At 37.3% G+C, this 19,239-nt stretch overlaps 1 protein-coding gene across 40 annotated transcripts in view; it reads left to right on the top strand.

The window, feature by feature from the left end:
- Nucleotides 1-19,239, top strand: part of RBFOX1 (RNA binding fox-1 homolog 1) — a 1,112,502-nt gene that overhangs the window by 1,010,769 nt on the left and 82,494 nt on the right. For all 40 annotated transcript variants that reach the window (XM_086854476.1, XM_086854474.1, XM_086854473.1 and 37 more), the window contains 4 exons: nt 9,947-10,090; nt 12,009-12,062; nt 17,159-17,251; nt 19,030-19,090. In XM_086854476.1, coding sequence (XP_086710602.1) covers nt 9,947-10,090; nt 12,009-12,062; nt 17,159-17,251; nt 19,030-19,090 — 352 coding nt within the window. The remainder of the gene's footprint in view (nt 1-9,946; nt 10,091-12,008; nt 12,063-17,158; nt 17,252-19,029; nt 19,091-19,239) is intronic.

Below are 19,239 nucleotides of genomic sequence, written 5' to 3' on the forward strand. Positions count from 1 at the left end.
TAGAGAATGTCTCCTTTGCCCTCTTCCCTGAGAACTTTTTCCAGGAATGGGAACTTGATTTCAGGGGGGATCCAAGTCTTGTTTCCAGTTCTTCAGGAGATGTTTCCTTAAAGCTGAGTACCAGTATTCAGAGGAGTTCTGCCTTGTGCAGCTCAGTAAAAAGCTGTATTCATATGATCAAGCAGAAGTCATCACAACATCAGCATTCACTGCTACATTTGAAATGGTTGAATCCCTTTAAAAATTCTTTGAACCATCCACTACTCTTTAGATCTGTTTATTTTTTGAAGTGCAAGAAGGGAAGGACAAACAGGTGTTTCCTAAAACTTTAAATTATCTTTCACGTTAATGAAGGAAAGGTGTTGAAGAATGAAAAAGAATGATTTACATAAAGCATAATGTTCCTTGACGTGGACTTGTCTGTGTCTGGTTGTGCCACTGGGGAACTTCAGGCACTCTACTTTTGGAGAAGAGCAGATACAGACCTGCTTTTCCATTCAAAATGTCACAGCTCTTTGGAAATGCTGCCTGCATTTGGCTGCAGCTTGCTAAGATTGAAGACCACCAAACACACCCAATAAGGAAAATAAATTCAGCTGTTTTTTCATGAAATGGGTAATCTAAGTTTGAGAAATTACTATCCTGCAAGGAACTGAACTGCTGCTTGTTAAGTTGGTGAGTAGCTCAGGGTAAGAAGAGCAGTGTGATTTAGAAAGTGTCCTTTTGTGACATGGAGAACCCTCAAATTCCTCTGTATTTCAGAGGGTTCAACAACTGGCTCCTTGGGCAAAGATATGCAAGTGAGCAAATGGAAAGTCGCAGTAGGGATCCAGCAATAGGTGAGGGGTCAAAGAGAAAAACCTTTTATCACGCTGTCACATTTCCTTTCTTTGTGTGAGCTGGAGCTGGAGCAATCAGCCGTTCTCTCTCAGCATGAGTCTCTGCTCTCACAAGTTCACTCAGCAGTTGGCTGTGTCAACACAACTCTCACAAAAAGGGGCTTTACATGCATGACATAAATCTAGTTCAGAGGGGAATTCCAGAAACTAGTGTGCAAGCTGAGGGTAAACAACTCACAGCCAAACCTGCAGATGTTCCATCTAAAGACACTTTCCTTTTTTTTTTTAATAATTTTTTTAAATACTTTTTATTCGGACAAATATTGTTAAATGTCACAGCATTGTACAAGTTAGTTAGAGATACTGAAAATTATTTTGTCCAGGGCCTCCTGCCAGAACAAAAGTTTAATAAGCTTTATTGCAACACTGCAGTCTTTTATAATGTTGCCTTATGAGGGATAACACTTGAAAGAATTTTTAAGCTAATTAGAACATTTAAAAAAAGAATCTCATTCTATATTAGAGCAGTAACACTTGTGCATGAATGAATGACCACAGGTTAAAGTACAGCTGCCTTGCTGTGTATTGATTTGTGTTCTTTTCTGAATACTTTCTTCATAAATTAAGGTAATAAATGAGTTGGACAGGAGAACTTGGGGAGAATCAGTGGATTTCCAGAGTACACCAAGTTTTGCATCAGTCAGATGCAAAGGGCATCATGTCTTGATTTATTGTCTATCAAAGTGTAACTTAAAGTGTTTTAAAGACTATCATAACCATGTAGTGTATGTTTACATGTAAACTCTACAAAACCTTTCAACATTCCTTCATCTATTTTACCCCTTTTCTGTTAAACTTCGTTACTTAGATGGCAAATCTGTACTTCTGCCTATTTAAAGCATAGCACAGCTATTCCCTATTGATGCTTTTAGATGCTTTCAAAGTCTTATTTTGTATAATTTTGTATATCTTATTTCATATAATCGAATTTATGGGGAGTGGTGGGTGGAAGGAGCCTGAGGTGCCAGGATGGGCAGGTGTGGTGTTGAGGCTTTAGGTGCTCAGGAAACCACAGCAGTGCTGTGTGTCCTTTTAGGCACAGGGGGAAACGAGCTCCAGTGGGAGAGAAATGAGAGATGAATCTGCAGTGTAAATGTGCTGAGCAATTTGTGGGGGAAAATGGCATGAGCACGGCATTTTTTAGTGCTGAGGATCCTGGTGGCTTCGTGTTCTGGTAGTGCTTGGTAAGCCAGCTTGTGCAGTGTGAAGCTACAGCTCCCACTCAAATGATAAAAACCCCTCTGATCAAGATTTCTATATTTACTGTCCTGGGGATTTTTAATATGTTTTCATTGGTTGCCTGTCTGGATTTTACATTAAGCTTTCAAGCGTTGAAACAAAGTTATTTTTGAACACTTTCTTCCTGCAAGAATTACATCAGAAAAAAAAACCAAAACAACCAAACCCAGACTTCTGACTAACAGATGAAAGGGGAATAACAAAATCAATTGAGTATTTCTTTGTGTCTCTGTATCACTACTTAAGATTTTTCATTTGGATTAAATTAATGCTTTTGTCCTTTGACAGTATAATGTTTCCTAATCTGTCTGCTAAATTTTTTGAAAGATAAATCCAAGGAATTAATTTTAATATTATCTTGTGAAAATATCACAATAATTGAGTTTTATTATACGTAGTGTGAACTTCTAAAGATGCACATAATGTGTATGCATTTCCTTCTTGGCTAATGGAGCCAGGATGCAGCTAATTAGGGAAAGGTTTTGTTAACTGCTGTTGTGATGTTGTGGATGGGATCAGTAGGTGGTCAGAAATATTTATTGAATCGATGCAAGCAATAAATAATTCATTGAGGCAACCTTTTATCATTCCTTCTCCCATTTCACGTTACTGATGCACTGATGTCAGCTGGATGTCCTTAACTGAACTTGGCAACTGCTTGGTTACACACAACTCCAGTAAAACCATTTACAAATATTATTTTAAAAGTAATATCTATTCTTTATGCCAGCAAATTTGGCCCAGGTTTTGAGACACGTTCACAAGTCAAAAAATATATGGCTTTTGGTGATTCTCCTGCAGACATGATTGATAGGCTATTCCCTGAGACCCTGCTGAATATTTTAGAAGAAAAATGATGAACCAGCAAAGGCAATGTAAAGCACTATATAAGGGCTATATTCCATATTGTTAAGGAAGATTAATTGGGGAAATAATTAATGTAGCCAAGTTATTAATTACTCTTTGGTTGTCCTGCAGTACCAGAGGCTTAAGAAACCTATCTTATTGCTCCTATCTGTCCTCAGAATTAATGATCTCTTATTTAGGCTGCTAGCTCTCCATGCATAAGCTATCACAGTAATAGCAGTGCTTTCTTGTAGCCTCTGGTATCAGCATCCAGAATGCATCCATCTAGAAATGAGAGAAATAATCACTGCTGCTTGCAAGTCTTCAGCCCTGAACAATACCCAGTCTGCTGAAACCCCAGAGCATGTTCAATAGTGGAACGTCAGAAACTGCTGAAGCAAAGCACAAAATTATTCAGGTTCTTTTTCATTTGTCAGTAAATTGGATTAGGGGATTCTACTGGTGTGTGCTTGTGTGTGGCAGTATATCTAAAACAAACACCCCAGTGGAGTCAGCCACCTTACACTGCCTTCCTGGGAGTAAATTTTATTCATGTGACTGCTCAAGGACCTCTGACAGGAAATATTCCAGAAGGGAGGTGGTTGTGTGTTCTCCCTTAGCCAAGGTGTGCTGCCTCCCTGCCTGCATCCCCAAAGTGTCTCACATTTCCCCTCAGCTGTGAAAGATGGGCTTTATTCATAAGAATAACAGGCACAACTGAACATCTAACACACTTCTGCCACCAGGGAGGGAGAATGGCTCTTGGGCATCCATGGACTGGCCAGTGGGCAGGGTGAGACCTCAGCACTTTGAAGAGGGGCACACAGCCTTCAGGACAGGGACTTGGCTCCTCTGCCTGCTTCTTCCAGAGCTGTCCCAGTGATTGCTTGGGTCAGTTTGCATTTGGTGCTTTGGGGAGTAAAATGTTTTTGTAAAGAGTATGAAACCATGATTATTATGCCTTTTGTAATCTGGGAAATTGAGTGAAGTTAATGGTAATGCTGAAATTACTTTGTCAAGTGGGTACAACATCAGGGTGAAGTTGTGACCCAGCTGAAATAAAAGGGAATTTTACCATGAAAACCAAGGGGGTCAGGGCTGCCCTGCAGGTTTTCAATTGCAATGTCTCTGAAACCAAGCATCTCTGGAGTGTGAGATATTCAGCTACACCAGAAATTTAGCAACATAATCATGGAAGGGTTAGTGCTGAAGTGACCTGAAGGATCATCTAGTTCCAAATTATCAAATGTAGGCATGATTATATCATGACATTTCTTTATTTCTTTCTGCACAGCAGCAAGTCCCACATCCATGTGCTTTTTGCATTAGATTAGAACAAGGAACAGGACACATTCTCTTCAGGGAAGGGTTCTTAGGGGGTTAAATGGATGTGGCATGAGCTGCATGCTGTGCAGCATATATGAGGTACTGGAAATATTTTTATCTTTAAATCTAATTTGAAAAATTAATCTCAACTTTTAGTATCCTGAAAACAATGAGACCTCACTGTTGATCTTACTCATGACAAAAGGAGAACAGAGATGCAGAAAAACCACTGATACTTCTGGTAATGTTTATCTCCATTGTGAAATAGTACAATAATAGAATTTTTTCCTGTGTATATCTTTGTGTGAACATTTAAGTCCGAACAGATGGATCTGTGTATCTAACTCTATTTTTTTCTGTGTTGTGCTTCTGGGAAGCACATTGCAGAGCTGGGACTTTTCAGAATATAAATTTATCAAAACAAGTATGATTAATTAATCAGTTGATCTACTTAAGAAAACAGGAAAGCTACAAGCCCATCACTTTGTCAGTTCTCTGTTAGTGGTGTATCTGGGAAGCAGCATTTTCAGAAAGCCCCAAACTCAGTTTTAAATTATTCTCTTTGCTCACTTTTAATGGAAAGGTAACTTTCCAGAATCTAGATCCTTTTAAAATGGAAAATGTGCAATATTATCTGAGGGAAGTATGAAGATGATTTACTATGCATGATTTTTTCAGTTTGTACACATTGGGCATGGTTATATTTTTGCTCAGGACGTATATATATTTTTTCTGCTGAACTTTTCTCGATTGCTTTTTTTATCAGGTTTACAAATCAAATCAAACAGGTATATTGCAGAGCTCTGATATTATTTTCTGCGCTTATAGCACAATGTATTGAATTATGCTTGCTCATGTACTGCTGCTGCTATTCTCTCCAGATTGAGAGAGAATGACTGTGGGGGCTGTAAATTCACTTGGCTTCCAGCACCACCAGTTAAATCAAGAGCCCTGTTCAGGCTGGGGAAGAGACAGAGCAAGTGTTCATTACACAAATCAATTTGGTCAAAAGTACAGCACAGTGGGTACCCAACCATTGCTCACATAATATTGTCAACTTAATCAAATAATGCCTAGAAGACATTCACAAGCTCTTTCTCTCTGAGAAATAACTTGATTGGTGCAGCAGGAAAAAACAGGTGCTGTTTGGAGCGTTTATTAAAAAATTCAAAGGGTGGATTCTTTTTTGCTAGATTTAAAATTCTGAGGAGCTTTACCCTATGCTGGCATGCATACAGGAGATACTCAGCACCTAATTTACCATTTATCATATGTTAAAAAAATAATCTGCTCCACTTTTTTTTCCTCCTTTTTTCTCCCTGTAAATATTTTAGAGGTTATTCCTGCTAGAATTAGGCTGTTCTTCCTCTAGACTTGGTGTGGGTTTAAAAGATATGCAACAGATTTGTGTTTGTTTACAGATTATAGCAGAATGATCAGGACTTGGAAAAGCTTCCTCATGTTCCAATACTACTTACTTTCACTTTGTCCAGAAAGAGATAAAAGGTTTAGTTCCATTTCAGGCATTCCTACGGTCTCTGTTCCATTCAGTCTTTAAAAGCTGGGATTGGGAACAGTGTTCTCTCAGTGGTGGGCAGACAGCTCTTCTGGGACTGCATTTCTTTGTGTTGGAAACAGGATTTCAGGGTGAAAGATTCTGTGCACACCATCTCTGTTTTGCAGGAAATGAAAGATATCAGTGAAAAAGAATGGAGGGGAAGTAAAACACAGTTCCAGGGTAAGAAACATTCCAGGGCTGGCTGGCTGCAGTGATGGATGGAAGGGGACACAGAAAGTTTGTGTGAGCCAGGAAGGAGAATGGAATGGTGCACAAAGTGCACAAAGCCCTCTCTGATCTCAGGTTCACTGCCCATGGTTTCATTGTGTTTTCTTGTTTTCTTTATTGTGTGGTGCCTTTGCCACAAGTGCTGCAGGTGGGAGATGAGACTCCAGTGTCCAGTCAGGAGTCAGCTGGGAAATGGGGTTGCATTAGAGGCTGCCTGAAGGTTTTAGAATGTGTTTTTGAGTGAAAATTGATACAAATTTGGATTAAAACAGCCTTAAAGAAAGAGCTTTGTGGGATGGAGTTAATATTTTTTCCAAATAAAAAATTGTCAAATTTATTTTATCCAAGAAAATATTTGGTTTAGTGGTTTTCTGTACTTGTATAATTTTTGTTTCTTAAATTCTCAGGGAAAAGCTAGCAAGGGAAACCAGAAAAATTACTTGAACAATATTACTTCAGTGTGAAGTCCTTAAGATCTTGAGTGAAGTCTTTTGCAGAGTAGAAGCTTTCTGTTTCTAGAACTGAGTTAAGGGAACAAAAAGTAAAAAAAAAATTGCTAAAGGTAAAGAATTTCTTTAGGAAACAGTAGCTATTAACTCTCCTGATGATGAATTTGGTTTAAAAAGATACCAAATGTTTATACTGAAATTATCTCTTATGAAAAAAAGAAATATTTTTCTGAAATGCCCTCTTTGATATGGGTTTTCTTACCTGTAAGAATATTTCAATTCTAATTTATTTTAATATGTAAGCCTTCAGTGGCTCACTGAAGTAAAGGGAGCTCACCTCAATTTGTTTTGCTGTGAGTGAGAATTTGATTTTCTATTTCTACATTCTGTATTTATAACTTTCATTATAAGTTTTAAGACTATCATATATTAAGAACCTTTAATATTTTATAATTGTAACTATGTGGTGGAATAGGGGCCAGAAGCAGCCTGATTGTATGCAGGGCTGGAGGAAGGATAATGCCACATCCTAACATCAATTAATTTTTAAAGGACTTTCAAACACCACTCTTCAGGTCCTCTAGCAGTGAAGGTATTCTCCTGAAATGCATTATGTATGTGTGAGGTAAATTACATTCTGGTTCTGTGAGTCCACAGAGCTCTGAAAGTTGCCTGGCTGGGATTTTTTCAAAACCCAGCCTGTCCTCTGCCCCCTGTGTGTTTTACCTCCTTGGTGTTACTTGAAAGTTTTTGCATAATCTTCACATTCCCATTTCAATTTGTGGTTATCCTTGTCCAGATCTCCCAGGCACACAGTGGATTTCTGGATGATAATGTGCTTTGTAAAGAGCCTGTTACACTGCCAAGCCTTTTAATATGTTCTAAATGGTTTAGCCCCGTTAATTCTGCCCCGGGGATCTCGAGGGTCATGGACAGTTATGAATTGTTGATGACAGTGACTTGCTGAAGTTCCTGGTTTTCAGCCCTTGCTGCCCAGACTCTGAGACATTCTGTGCTGAGAGTGTAAATTTGAGGCTTCTTAGAATAAAAATTATTTTAAAAAGCGGTGAAACCAACCAAAGTTGGTTGGTACCAACAGAACCTGGATTTATCCTCTTCACCCAAAATTTGTAGCTCTGCTTTAACACCACCTTCAGAAACCTCACTGGATGTTGTTGACCATAATCTGTTCAGCTGCTTAGTAGGGCAATTGCTCCCAGAGTTTTGGGATGTTCGTGGTGCACAGTTCAGCCCTTCTACTCCTCATTTCTATGAATAAAATGAACAAAGATTGCTCTTTCCCATTTACATTTATACAGGATGCTGATTATATAATTCCCTCCTGGGGCACCCTCTCTTCTTGAAGCTTAACAGCACCTTCAGGATTCTTTAGTTCTCTTCAGATTAACCTAATTGACCTCAAATTCTTCTCAAGTGTTGTATTTCAAATTTCCAGTCTGTCGTCCCCCAACTGCTCTCACAGACCAAATTTCTTTTGTATTTCTCTCCTTTTATGCCTGAAGGTAGAAAATAATCCCTGTGGTGTCTCTGGGTGAAACAGCTACCTTAAAATCTAAATTTTGAATTTTTGAGTTGATTTTAGATAACAATAGATTAGCATGGAACATTTTTGTCTCTTGACAGCTATGTACCATATTTTCTATTTAAATCACTAAATATTCATAAAGATAAATTATTTACTTTGTGGGCCTGTGAGTTCAGGGAGTAGCAGATGAAGAGATGTGATGGCACTGACTCAGTTTTAGGTTTATACTTGATCTGATCCCATTATTTGTTTGGATCACTTGTAAATCTTTCTTCAGTGCACAAAAAAGTTTGTGTTTGTGTGAGTCTCATCATATCCTGTGAAATATCAGAGATGCTATAGATGCACTGATGCTGCTGCAGAAATGAGGACCTTTGTTTATAGAGTGTTCTAAGAACAGAAGTATAGGCAATATAGACGTTAGTACTTTTAATTTGAGAACATTTATATTCCCTAGGGAGGATATTGTTCCTAGAATTCAATTTATATGTAGTTATTGCTGATGTAAATGATGTGTTCTGTTTGAGTTCTTTCGTTTCCTCTTCAACAGGCTTGTTGGTACTAAAACTGTGTGGTAAGGTTTGTTTTATTTAACCATTTTTATGTTGCTTAAACTGTTGTCTCCTAAAAGAAATTTCATACTAGCAAGAAATGGGCAATTTCATCTTTTTGTTGTTGAAATGAAAAAAAAGTCAGAAAGACAAACTGAACGTAACATTAGCACACAAGAGAAGGATGAATACCTAGGAAAAGAGCGGTGTCAGAAGAGGAAAGACAGAGCAAAGGGAGTGATGGCTGTCAGATCATCCTTGTAGTTTGTAATTCAGCTGTTTTCTTTCCCCTTCTATTCCTCCAAACCCCTCTGCCCATGCAAACAACTGTGACTGTGCTGTTTTAACATACCCATGCAGAACCTTGTCTAATGACTGTGCGCTGTACAAGCAGCAATTAATTAGGCAGTGTAGGATATAATTAAAGTACAGAGATGAGTAATTTCTATGACATACTGATGGACCAGCACTGGTTAATTTTACTTTTTGGATGTGTTTTTTTCCTCATCTCACTCTGGGTTTATAATTTGTTAAATCATACCACATGGCAATGTCCTTCAGTTTTTAAACCAGAATTTCAAAACCAGGGAACGCTGTCCCTGTAAGAAGTACCACGACATAACCTCATTTTGGCGAGGGAGACAATCTGTAAAACTTTGTTTCTGGGTCTCACACTTCTGTCAGGCAACCTTCAACACTGATTAAACCTCTGTTCCCTCGCACAACTCAAGGCCTTTTCCATAATGACCACCATTTATCTGGACAGAATGACCCTCCAGTGCCCATCAGCACTGCTTGTGAAGCAGCAGCGAGGATGAGATGTGTGACCTGCCTGCTCTGGAGAATCCCCGTGGCCTCTGAAGGAAAGCACAAATCTGATTTCAGAGTGTCTGCCTTGCTCTGTGAGCAGGCAGCATTTGGAGTGCAGATTCACTTCCTTACCTTGGCCAACACACAAGAGGTTAAAGGAGTTTCTGCTTAAAGGAGTTTCATCTTGTAGGGAGATATATCCATTCTTTAATTAAGAATAGCTAAGCAAATCTACAAATAATAATCTGCTTATTCTCCAGTTGCATGTTTTCACTGAAAATGTATGCTGTTGAGACAGAAACAGAAATGGATTTGATTTTCATGGATTTAAACTTCTGGTATTCCTCACTGCTTTGGAGGAAACTTAACTGCTTTTTAAAGTTAAAGTTTGTTGGTTTTGTTTTGTTTTGTTTTTTGAGAATTTAAGCCCACCCCCTTGTATTAAAAATGCTAGAAATACTTACAGTGTGCTTTATTTTCCTTTACCCTTTTAGCAGACAGATGATGCAGCACAGACCGATGGCCAGCAACAGACACAATCTTCTGAAAACACAGAAAACAAATCACAGCCAAAACGGCTCCACGTCTCAAATATACCATTCAGATTCCGGGATCCAGATCTTAGACAAATGTTTGGTGTAAGTGCTCATCGTTTATTTCTGCTTTTTGTTTTTTACATTTGCACTGCAATAGGTGTTTTGTGTTATAGCCAGCTTTGAGGGCTGTAGCTCTGATTGAGGCTGTTCATTTTCCCAAAATATTCCCCTTTATGTATAATCAAACATCTGATTTGCCAGTCACAACTAGGAAAAGAAATGCCACCGATTTTGCTGGATGTGATGCACTTGGGTGCTTTGTACTACACTCACAAAAAGCTGCCTGTGTTGGTTTAAATGCCTACATATTGCTGCTGCACACATCTAGATTTATCTGCCTGCATTTATTGATTTTGGAGGGCGATGTTAAACAGTCAGTGCCTGACCTCCTGAGTGAGGCACCCAAAAGGAAGGCAGGGGCTGAATTTCAGCACAAAGTTCAGACACGGGAATCCTCACCCATCTCCACAGGTTCTGTAGGTCTGTAAGCTTTGAAGGTTTTTGTTAGTGTTTTTTCTGGAAATCTCTCAGTTTGTGCTTTTCCCCCAGGCCACAGTTGCCTTCAAGCACATCCCCAGTGTTTCACACAGGCTCTGGACATGCCATCATTAATAGGATTATAAACAAGAGACCTCAGACTGAGTTTCTATTCCCTGAAATGCCACTAAACCTAATCTAGAAATAGATTTAAAAAATCATCTATTATGTAAAAAAAACATCTATTAGAACCCAAGTCCTGACTCTGAAGTATTTATGCTGCTCTCACTGTCTTTATTCTGCCTCACTAAACCCAAACTCTCTCCTGCATTACAGCTGGTTATTCAGGGCAGCACCAAGTGCCTCGTGGCTCTCTTCTTCTTTCACGTTCAGCTCAGATTTTTAAGTTCTTCTGATCTGTTTGTGTGTGAGTCAAAAGATGGTGTTCCTCAGTATTTATTTCTCTGAAGGAAACAGTCACTGGGAAAAGAATCCTGGTGCAGTACTGGGAAATGAGTGACTGTTCTGCTGGATCTGTCTTGGTACAAGTTTCCTCCCCTGAACACAGCTTCCAGCTCATCAGCAGAATAGCAGAAGGCAGAATAATTAACCCTCCAGAGAAAAAAGATGCTAATTTATTTAAACTAAACAAAACACTTAAAATAGGATTTGTTTGAAAAAACATTAAATGAAAGGATGACTTTTTTTTTTTTTTTAGGTATTGTAGTAATTTATAAATTAATGAACACATTTCTTTTTATTATTTCTAAGTCTTAGGTCTCAAAAGAATGACACTGGAGAATGGCTGGAGTTTCCAGCTGACTTCCAGAATGTAACAGAAAACTTTTAGCTTCTGAAATGATAAAAAAATGAAATTTCTGCATGTTTGAGTTGAAATATTTCATATGAAATATGGCAGGTCTGCATCATGTCCTACCTAACACAGTGGGAGAAAAAATCCCCCCAAAATCCTTCTAATATATATATAGATAGATATAGATATCCAGAGTATCCTTCTAGTTTTCCATTTCTAGTTATGCTCCAGTAAAACAAAACTTCTTAGGGAATAATGGTTACCCATTTCAGCAAGGGTGAAAGAAATCCTCAGTCCCTGAAGGCAGCATCAGAGCTCCCACCTGGTTTCATCTTATTCCGGTAATGCAGAGGAAACCAAACTCCTTCACCTGTTCTGGAAAATGCAGAAATTTGGGATTTTTACTTCACTGTGCTGCCAGGTGCTTCACTGACCTCCAAGTTCCTCTGTGGAGTGATTGTAATGAGTATAATGATGCACACAATTTAGAAATAATATTGATCTGACTCCTTTTAGTGTTGTCTTTTTCTGTGTTTGACAATATTTGGTTTTATGTTGTTTAACATTTTTAAAGCATTGCACCATTTCCTGAAACAAGCATTTGTACTGCATATGATAGAAGGGTTGAAGTTATCTTATTTTCATGTAACTTTTTCTGTTTCTTTGCAGCAATTTGGTAAAATCTTAGATGTTGAAATTATTTTTAATGAGCGAGGCTCAAAGGTAAGCAGTTTAATTCACCTGTGGAACTTTTTGTTTTGTTTAAAATGTATGAGTAAAAGGAAACAACTGCACTGCTGTGACAAAATAATGTCTAAAATTTTATGTTAGTGAAAACATCTTCTGAGCTGTCAGTCAGTTTTCTAAGCAGTATGAAAATCATTGGACTCATATCTTTTAAAGGGGGTAATTTTAACTACTCCAAACTGTCATCTGTTATATGGGAATGTTGATTTTCACTGTCCTTATTCTTCAAGGGTAATTATTTCATTTATTTTATAAGATGAGTCCATAGTTAAAGATATTTATAGGCAGGTTTGTACTAGTACAGGTATTTTTTTTCCTTTATTGAAATGCAAGATGATAATGATACCTAATAACTATCCTCTTTAGTAATTAGCTGAGAAGATATGTGATTGTTCCAGATTAAGTGCAGATGTTTTCCTCTTTAGTTAAAGCCTTAGTACACCAACCCTTTGAAAACAATCTATTTCAGCATTTATTTTATTAAAATATTTCATATTATACTATAAACTTTTAATATTTTTTTTCCAAAATTACTTTGCCTTGAATGCATACTTCAGTTTATTCAGTATTTATGAAATAAAGCAGGATAGAGTGGCCAGGACTGCATCAGCATGAGCTGGTGCAAAACTGTAGCCCAGTGTGTTCACCTGTGATATCAGCTGCATTATAGGGGTTTATGTCTGTCATATGCATATCTTTTTTCCTTTTCTTGCCATGTCAGACACACTAAAAAGTTTATTCACTAATGTTTCAAACTTCCTGTAACTCATATATCATTTATTATTAGCGATGGAATGTAATCCCTGTCCTAGACTGACTGTAACCTGTCATATTTTAAGAATCATATATATCAGAAATCTATCTTAAATCAGATATATTTTAATTCTGTTAATATTTATTTTCTGAAATTAAAGTCTTCACTTTTTTAAAAAAAAAAATCTAAATGGAACAGCTGAAATCTCCTGGTTTATTGTTCAGACATTAATTAGTCCCCTTGCCTGCCAGGCTAAACTCAGTTGGAACATTCTCATCACTTTTTCTGTAAACAACTAAAATTGATGGAATTTGGTGGCTTAGGATGTCCTACTCTGGCCAAAATTTATTATTGTTAAATTATGGCTGTTCAATAATGTTTGCAAAAGCCATGGATTGCCCAGACCTGCTGCATAATCCCATCAACTTCCAGAGCCATCCCCCTCTGCTGTGGAGCTGAGCACATGTGGGAGGAGATTAAACTAAAAAAGCCTTTAAAGTTTAAACTTAAAAGCCACTAAATCCTCCCCAGGTGGGCACTTTAACCTCCACACCTGCACTGGGCTGCATGGCTGTAGGGTTTTGTTCAACTTCTGGGGATGGCATAAGGAGGTGGTTCCAAACTGAGCTTTGCAGTGTGGAAACATCCCAGTGCCTTGTGCTGAAGGCAAAATCCTAGAGAGGATTTCAGAAGGGAAAGGTTTTCCTGGCTGGGTTTGTAACATCCCTGCCTCGCTCACACACTTGGTCAGGTCAGACTGCAGTCACTAAATGCTCCTGCACCTTCAGGGCTGCAGCCCAGCTGTCTCCTTCTCACCTTGCTCAGAGTTACTGCAGCTATAGCTACACAATATTTCAATTTGTAGAAGTACCTTCAGATTCTCTCAATTAATTAGAAAGTTAAGGGAAAAGAAATATTAGGAATGAGAGGGACATCTTTTTTCTGTTCTTTCTTTTTCTTTTTTTCTTTTTTTTTTCTTTTTTTTTTTTTTTAATCTGATCATTTCGTGTCCATTCTGTAGGAATTAAGATGCACCAGATTAAAGTCCCATTCCTGGCAGTGCTTATCTATGTTTTCATAAAATCCCACTGAAACTGAAAGGACTACTAAGTGGTTTCAGACTGAGTACAGGTAACAAAGTTTGCAGGATCAGAATTCAAATTTGTTTCTAGCTGCAGTTTGGCATAAGAATTGCTAGAATATGTTTTTCTTTGTGTTTCTTTTCCTTTCTTTTTATTCTAATAGTTAATGTTTTAAACAATTGTTGCAAAAAAAAAACAAAACCAAACAGAAGTAATCTCATTCTCATGCCATAATAGTTAAAAAAAATGGAATTGCATATTCAAAAAACATAGCATTAGAACACCACTGTAAAGTATAAAATCGTGTTGCAGAATGGAGCCCTTCCATAAAAGAAAACCCTAAAACAATGAAAGTTTCACACTAGAAATTTCTGCTTGTTTGAATGTATAATAATAATGAAGAAAGCTTGGCTAAAATATACAGCGATGAATTTTGAATTTTTGACCATTTTCTGTTAGTTATAAATCAACGCTCCAGACAGCTCTATATATACATTCAGAAATCTGTTTATGTGTGTCTGTATTAATGTGTATCTAGTGTATATTACATTAACTCCTATTTCTTCAAATAAGGAGAACTCCAAAGTGCCTCCCAAATTAAGTCAGAAGCTTCTCACATACTAACTTTGCTATTATTAAATCACTTGACAGATTTTAAAAATTGAATGCATATATTTGCATTACCAGTTAATAGAATGCAGCTGTTAACTCAGCTGCATATTAAATTGATGTTAATGTGTTTGTGTAGGTATTTGAATGTGTGATGGGTGAATCTGTGTTTTTTCTTGGGTTTCTCTGTTAGCCAGGTAAAGTTAAAGATTTGCATAAATAGTAAGAGCTTAAGTTAAGTAGTGTTGATTATGAGATAAGTACAACATAAGAAATTAAAAAATTACAATGATTATTATTTTCAGAATCTTTCAAGTTCCTGTCTTATCTTGGCTTGTGGCTCCACTTTGTATGTTTTTCTCAATTTTTAATATAATTGGGTTTTTATCTTTCTCTTTAGCTGTTTGAACAAAAATTAACTGGTAGCACTGTGAGCTTAGGAGAGTGACAGAAAATTCTGGCTAAAGTCCCACCAAATATTTGCAATTCCAAGAAGGGACAATAGGTCAGACAAGAAAATAGGAAGAAACAGAATTGGGGGAATTTCTGCTACTGAATGGAATACTCTGAATGGTTCTACTCTGCTCAGATCCATGGATCCAGTGAAGTTTTCTGCTGTGAAATTTTCTTTTTGGCATCCTGAATTAGGAGGTTTTTAATAGAACTTTAACAAGATGGGAAGAAAGAGTTGTAGAAGTTTAAATTTGAGGATGGGTTTAGGTATAAGAAAAGCCTGTACAGGGATCTAAACCATGGATATTAATGCAGAGGAGGGGGATTTACTTTCTCTCACCATTCCTGGTGCTTTGGGAAAAAGAGAGTTACATCCTCAGTGTCTTGTGGCAAGTGAGGTCGTGGCCTTGTGCTAAAATTGTGGAGAGTGGTGTGGAGAAAATGTGTGGAATCAGGTGTTGTGAGCATGGCTTCAGCTGGAGCTGCTGACAGAGCCCTTCGGAGCGCAGGCTTCAGGCTGGATTTATACGGGGAAAAAAGAGTAGCTGTGCTTAAACTGCTTTGGAGAGCACGAAACAGAGACCACTGCTGTACATAAATGTCACTTCTTGCATTATAAATAGGAATAACTGAGTTCTTTGAGTGAGTGAAATAACCCAAATAACCCAGGGAATTATCCTGAGAGTTACTTCACTTTTTCAGTTGATGGTTGATTAATTGGTTCTGTAGTCCACACCCATTCTTTTTCTCACTCCTTGGCGTCAGTTTTACCTTAGTTTGATATTTGGTCTCCCCTTTGTGTAAATGAATGTAGAAAAGTCTTCCCTATTTTTTTATTATTATTTCCCCCCTCCCCTTTTTATTTTTTGAAACCTTTGTGTAATAGGCAGCCCTGCAGAGAGGAAATGGGTGAACATTGACAAAACTCAGCAGAGGGAGATGAGGAGCTGTGGTGAGTGGTTGATTGCTCAGGAACAGAACAGAGTCCAGGCTAAAATAGGAATAAAAACCCCCCAGTTTTAGTAGCACTTAATCTCTGTGAGCACTGCCTGTGTGCAAAGCACCACGTGTGACTTGCAAGTGGCTCTCGGTGTGAAAGCTCGGGGTGTAGAGGAGGTTTCCTTGGATAACTTTGGGAGGCATGCAAAGGCATTGTAGTGCTAATGCAAGAATTACTTCAAAGGGTTGGTGTATGTTACTAAAATGTTCTCCACTGTCAGATTGTTCCAAAATATTTGCTATTTTAAACAGTGTTTAATTTGACTTAGGGTGTAAAAGGCATTTTAGTAGGATTTGCAATGTTTGTTTTAGCCTAGTATTATAAAGGAGGGCGTTTATCATAAGCAGAGTTTCAGATTTGTCCCACTAACGTGGGGTTCTGGAGTTTTACCAGTTGCATGTTCTATATGTGGAAAATAATATGCAGAACAAGTAAATGAAGCAGTTAAACTTATTCAAAACGTTTGCATTTTTCTTCTTTTATCAGAGTTTCTTTTTCTATTCACATCATGTGATTTTCTTTGATCTGTTAATACAAGAAAGTTTATACTTTGTTCTGAAAGTACTTTTGTTTCGTTGGTGGTTTTCTTTTTTTTTTCTTTTTTCCTTTTATAAAAAAATAAGTAAAGGCTGTATAGTTTGACAAAAGTTTAAGTTACCCTAGTGTTGCATGGGAACAGTGTTTCTTATGATCACAACAGCATGACTAAGTAGGCAATGTTTAGAGTATATTGACATTCAGTGTTGAATTTTGTGCACATGTTTTTTTATTTTGTTGAGATATCTGCATGTCTTTAAAATGTGGTTCATTTTCTTTTCTCATTAGTTCATTTTTTTCTATGTGAAAACACTGTAATTTATTTTAATTTCATTTTCTTATTGTTAGATTTATTTTCCTCTGTAGTGACATGTAGAAAGGTATTTTTGGTATCATTCTTTGACTTTCTCAGAGGGTATTTTCTAACTGATGACAGGAAAAAAAAATTTGTTCACATTTGTTGCTTATTTATTGCACATCTCAATACAATTATAATTTTTCTAATTTGCATGTTACAGAAATGAAGCGAGGACAAGAAAATATTAAATTAAAGAGAGAGAACATAAGCAAAGAAGTGGTCATTGACTGAAATAATAATGTGCATGTTGTTTTCCCCCCTTCTCCCTCCTGCATGCAGGGATTTGGTTTCGTAACTTTCGAAAATAGTGCTGATGCGGACAGGGCGAGGGAGAAATTACACGGCACCGTGGTAGAGGGCCGTAAAATCGAGGTGCATGTTCAAAATATTTTCCTTTTCATCTTTTTTATAAATGTCTGCTTCACTCTCATTTGTTGTTTCAGATGCATCATTGGTGTCTTCTGTGTGCTCCCCTTTCCCCTTCCCATTGTTTATATATATATTTATATATAAAGAGAGAGAATCTGGCCTTACTTGGGTTTTTTATTATTATTTCTTTTGTAATTATTATTATTATTATTATTATTATTATCATTATTGCTGAAAGGTGGATGACCTATTTGAAAAAAAAAGAAAGCTTTAATATTTTGAAGTTATTATTTTGGATGTTTTGTAAATCGATGGGTGCAGTAGATTCCAAAAACCAGCCAACAACAAAAAAAAAAAAATTAGAAAAATTGAGAACAACAACAAAAAAAAAGTGTGACAGACAAAACAAAAACAAACAAAAGGTTGTTTTTTTTTCTTTTCTTTATTTTTGTTTTCTTTATTTTTTTCTTTTCTTTGGTTTTTTTGTTTTGGTTTTTTTTTTTGCTGCAGGGTTGATGTGGGATCCACAGTGGCTTTCAAAAAAATTCTGATTGGGGAAGAAGCATCCAAAAGATGCACAAGAAACAAAGCCAGACTAGAGACCGAGCAATTCTCACATTTAATTTTAAGGAGGCCACGATGCTCTTTTGACTGGGTGGCCTGAGCCATCCCCCTCTCCAAAAAGCACCACCCATGTTTGCCATGCCACTGGATCCCCTTCAACACTGCCTCAGTCGTATTTGTTAGACTTAAAAACAAAACAAACAAACAAAAAAATTAAAAAAAAAAAAAAAAAAAAGAATTACCAATTGAAAATGCTGTCGTCTTTTGAGTAAGATGTTGCATATTTTGCCTTTTCATTTTCCCCCCTCGACGGTAGCGCTTAGGGCCCTCACCAAACTCTCAGTAACCATGGTAACTGTATACATACCCATGCTGGCGATGGTGCTGAATGGTAAGTGGAGAAGTCCATCTGCCGTTTCACGTATTTAGCGCTGATATACCACGTGGATTTTTTTGACTTGTTGTATTAAGTTTTCTTGATGCTACATTTTTTTCTATATATTGGTACGCCTGTAATTGAGTGTACGTTTTAAGCAAGCCTGGGAGGCACTGATTGGATTGAGGATATGACTTCGTGCACATCTTACTCAGATTGTTAACTCCATATTGTGTTAAATAATGCACCCTCTTTTTATCCTTTTGTTAGCTGTGATTTTAAAGCTTGAATGATTTTGTTAATTCTTGCAATGAAAAAGGCTCTTGTTCCAAGTGTTGAATGCTAGATGTTGCTTTTCCAATGGTACTTCTCTTCTAAAGGGTTATGTTGCACACTGCTAAAATTCGTTTGTCCCTTTTTTGACATTTTCTTTGTTTCCTTGTACCTTGTCTCTTTCCTTTCTACTCCACTGCATGTTCCTTCATATAATCTTTTTATTTTTTTTTTTTTCTGTTTTGAGTATTTATTGTATCAGTGTTATCATGGAATACAAGCATGCTCTTAAGTCTTAAATTATGCAGTACCTTTTAATTTGCTTTTAATGTCTTTTTATTAAAGTTTAAATGATATGACGTTGCTTTATTGAAATGATTTGTAAGTTAAAATGGTTATGAAAGTAAATGTAATTATAAATAGTATGATTTTGTTATGCACCTGTTGCCTTCTATAAATTAAATTGCATTTTATTTTCACATGACTAATAGCAGTAATAATGCATGCGTTTAATAGTGACACGGGCCCTCCCCGTAACCCTTTCTAATCCCCTGTTCTATGTGCTTAGGTAAATAATGCCACAGCACGTGTAATGACAAATAAAAAGACCGTCAACCCTTACACGAATGGTAAGTGCGTGATCCCCCCGCTGTGGGTGGCTGTCCCCGCATGCCTGACCCCAGTTCTGTTCCAGGGTGTCCCACTCTGCTCCTCCCACGTTCCTGGGGCTCAGACTCACAGAATGTGATGGGACTGGGCACGAATTCCCCTCTGCACT

Source organism: Cyanistes caeruleus, chromosome 17, assembly GCF_971803275.1.
Source record: "Cyanistes caeruleus chromosome 17, bCyaCae1.hap1.1, whole genome shotgun sequence".
Taxonomy (NCBI): Eukaryota; Metazoa; Chordata; class Aves; order Passeriformes; family Paridae; genus Cyanistes; species Cyanistes caeruleus.